Below are 1,000 nucleotides of genomic sequence, written 5' to 3' on the forward strand. Positions count from 1 at the left end.
AATAGCACGCTAACGATGTCATCTACCATTTGTGAGCCCGATATGGCAAAAAAGATGACAATGATAAAGAGAAGCGAGCTCAGCGCAAGTGGTCCGATGGTATTGGCGAACTTCGTGTACTTATCTTTACCCAGAACTCTTTGCCCTATTACCCAGGTTCCAAATCCAAGCGCGAAAGGAATACCAAGGTAGATCGCGACACTCTCGAATACTAAAAGGAACGACTCTCCCGTAGAAAGATCAGCATTAGTGTCACTACTGATACCGATAGCCGGTAGAAAGATTTGGATAATCAACAGTTCGTACACGGAATATAGTAGAATTTGTAGTACACTATTTATCAGTACCAGGGTGACAACCAGGTCCATCTCTGCACCCGCCAACTCGCACCAAACTAGTACCATCGCAATACAACGGGCAATACCAATCAACACAAGTCCTTGCAGCAGTTCTGGGTGGTTGTGCAGTACTGCCAAGCCCAAAAACGTCATCAACCATGGATCCACAAACCAGTTCAAACCGACTGACGTTAACACCGCCTTGGGCTGCTTATAGATCTGACCTACACGTCCGTAGTCGACTCGCATCAGAGGTGGGTACATCATCACAATCAGGCCAATGGCCAAAGAGATGTTTGTGTCTCCACCTATTGTTGCACCCGATAAGAAGTCCGACATCCCCGGAATGTATGATAACCCCTTGCCAAGACCATCCAAAGGGTCAACAGCCGATCGACCCAACCCAACTTTTCAAATTGAATTGACATATTTTATGTTTTCTAGAGACAACTATAAAGCAATTCTCTTGATTGTTTAAGACATATATTTTAATGTCTGTTTTCCAACGAAACACTCGGTATATATATGGATATAACATAAATTTTCAATACTCATAGTAAATAGTTTGCTGTCGTATAAACGGTGTAAATACATCAATAGCTTCTAATAGTTGATGTTTTTGATTCACATGTCCATATCCGGCAATTTGTTTTATTTAATAT

At 42.0% G+C, this 1,000-nt stretch overlaps 1 protein-coding gene across 1 annotated transcript; it reads right to left on the reverse strand.

The window, feature by feature from the left end:
- Positions 1–826, reverse strand: SARC_17188 (hypothetical protein; the record flags this gene model as incomplete). The annotated part of the gene is made up of 1 exon (XM_014288712.1): positions 1–826. A coding segment is annotated over exon 1 (677 nt), but the record flags the coding sequence as incomplete, so codon positions are not given.
- Between the last annotated feature and the right edge of the window lie 174 nt (positions 827–1,000).

Source organism: Sphaeroforma arctica (genome assembly GCF_001186125.1).
Source record: "Sphaeroforma arctica JP610 unplaced genomic scaffold supercont1.9995, whole genome shotgun sequence".
Classification (NCBI taxonomy): domain Eukaryota; class Ichthyosporea; order Ichthyophonida; genus Sphaeroforma; species Sphaeroforma arctica.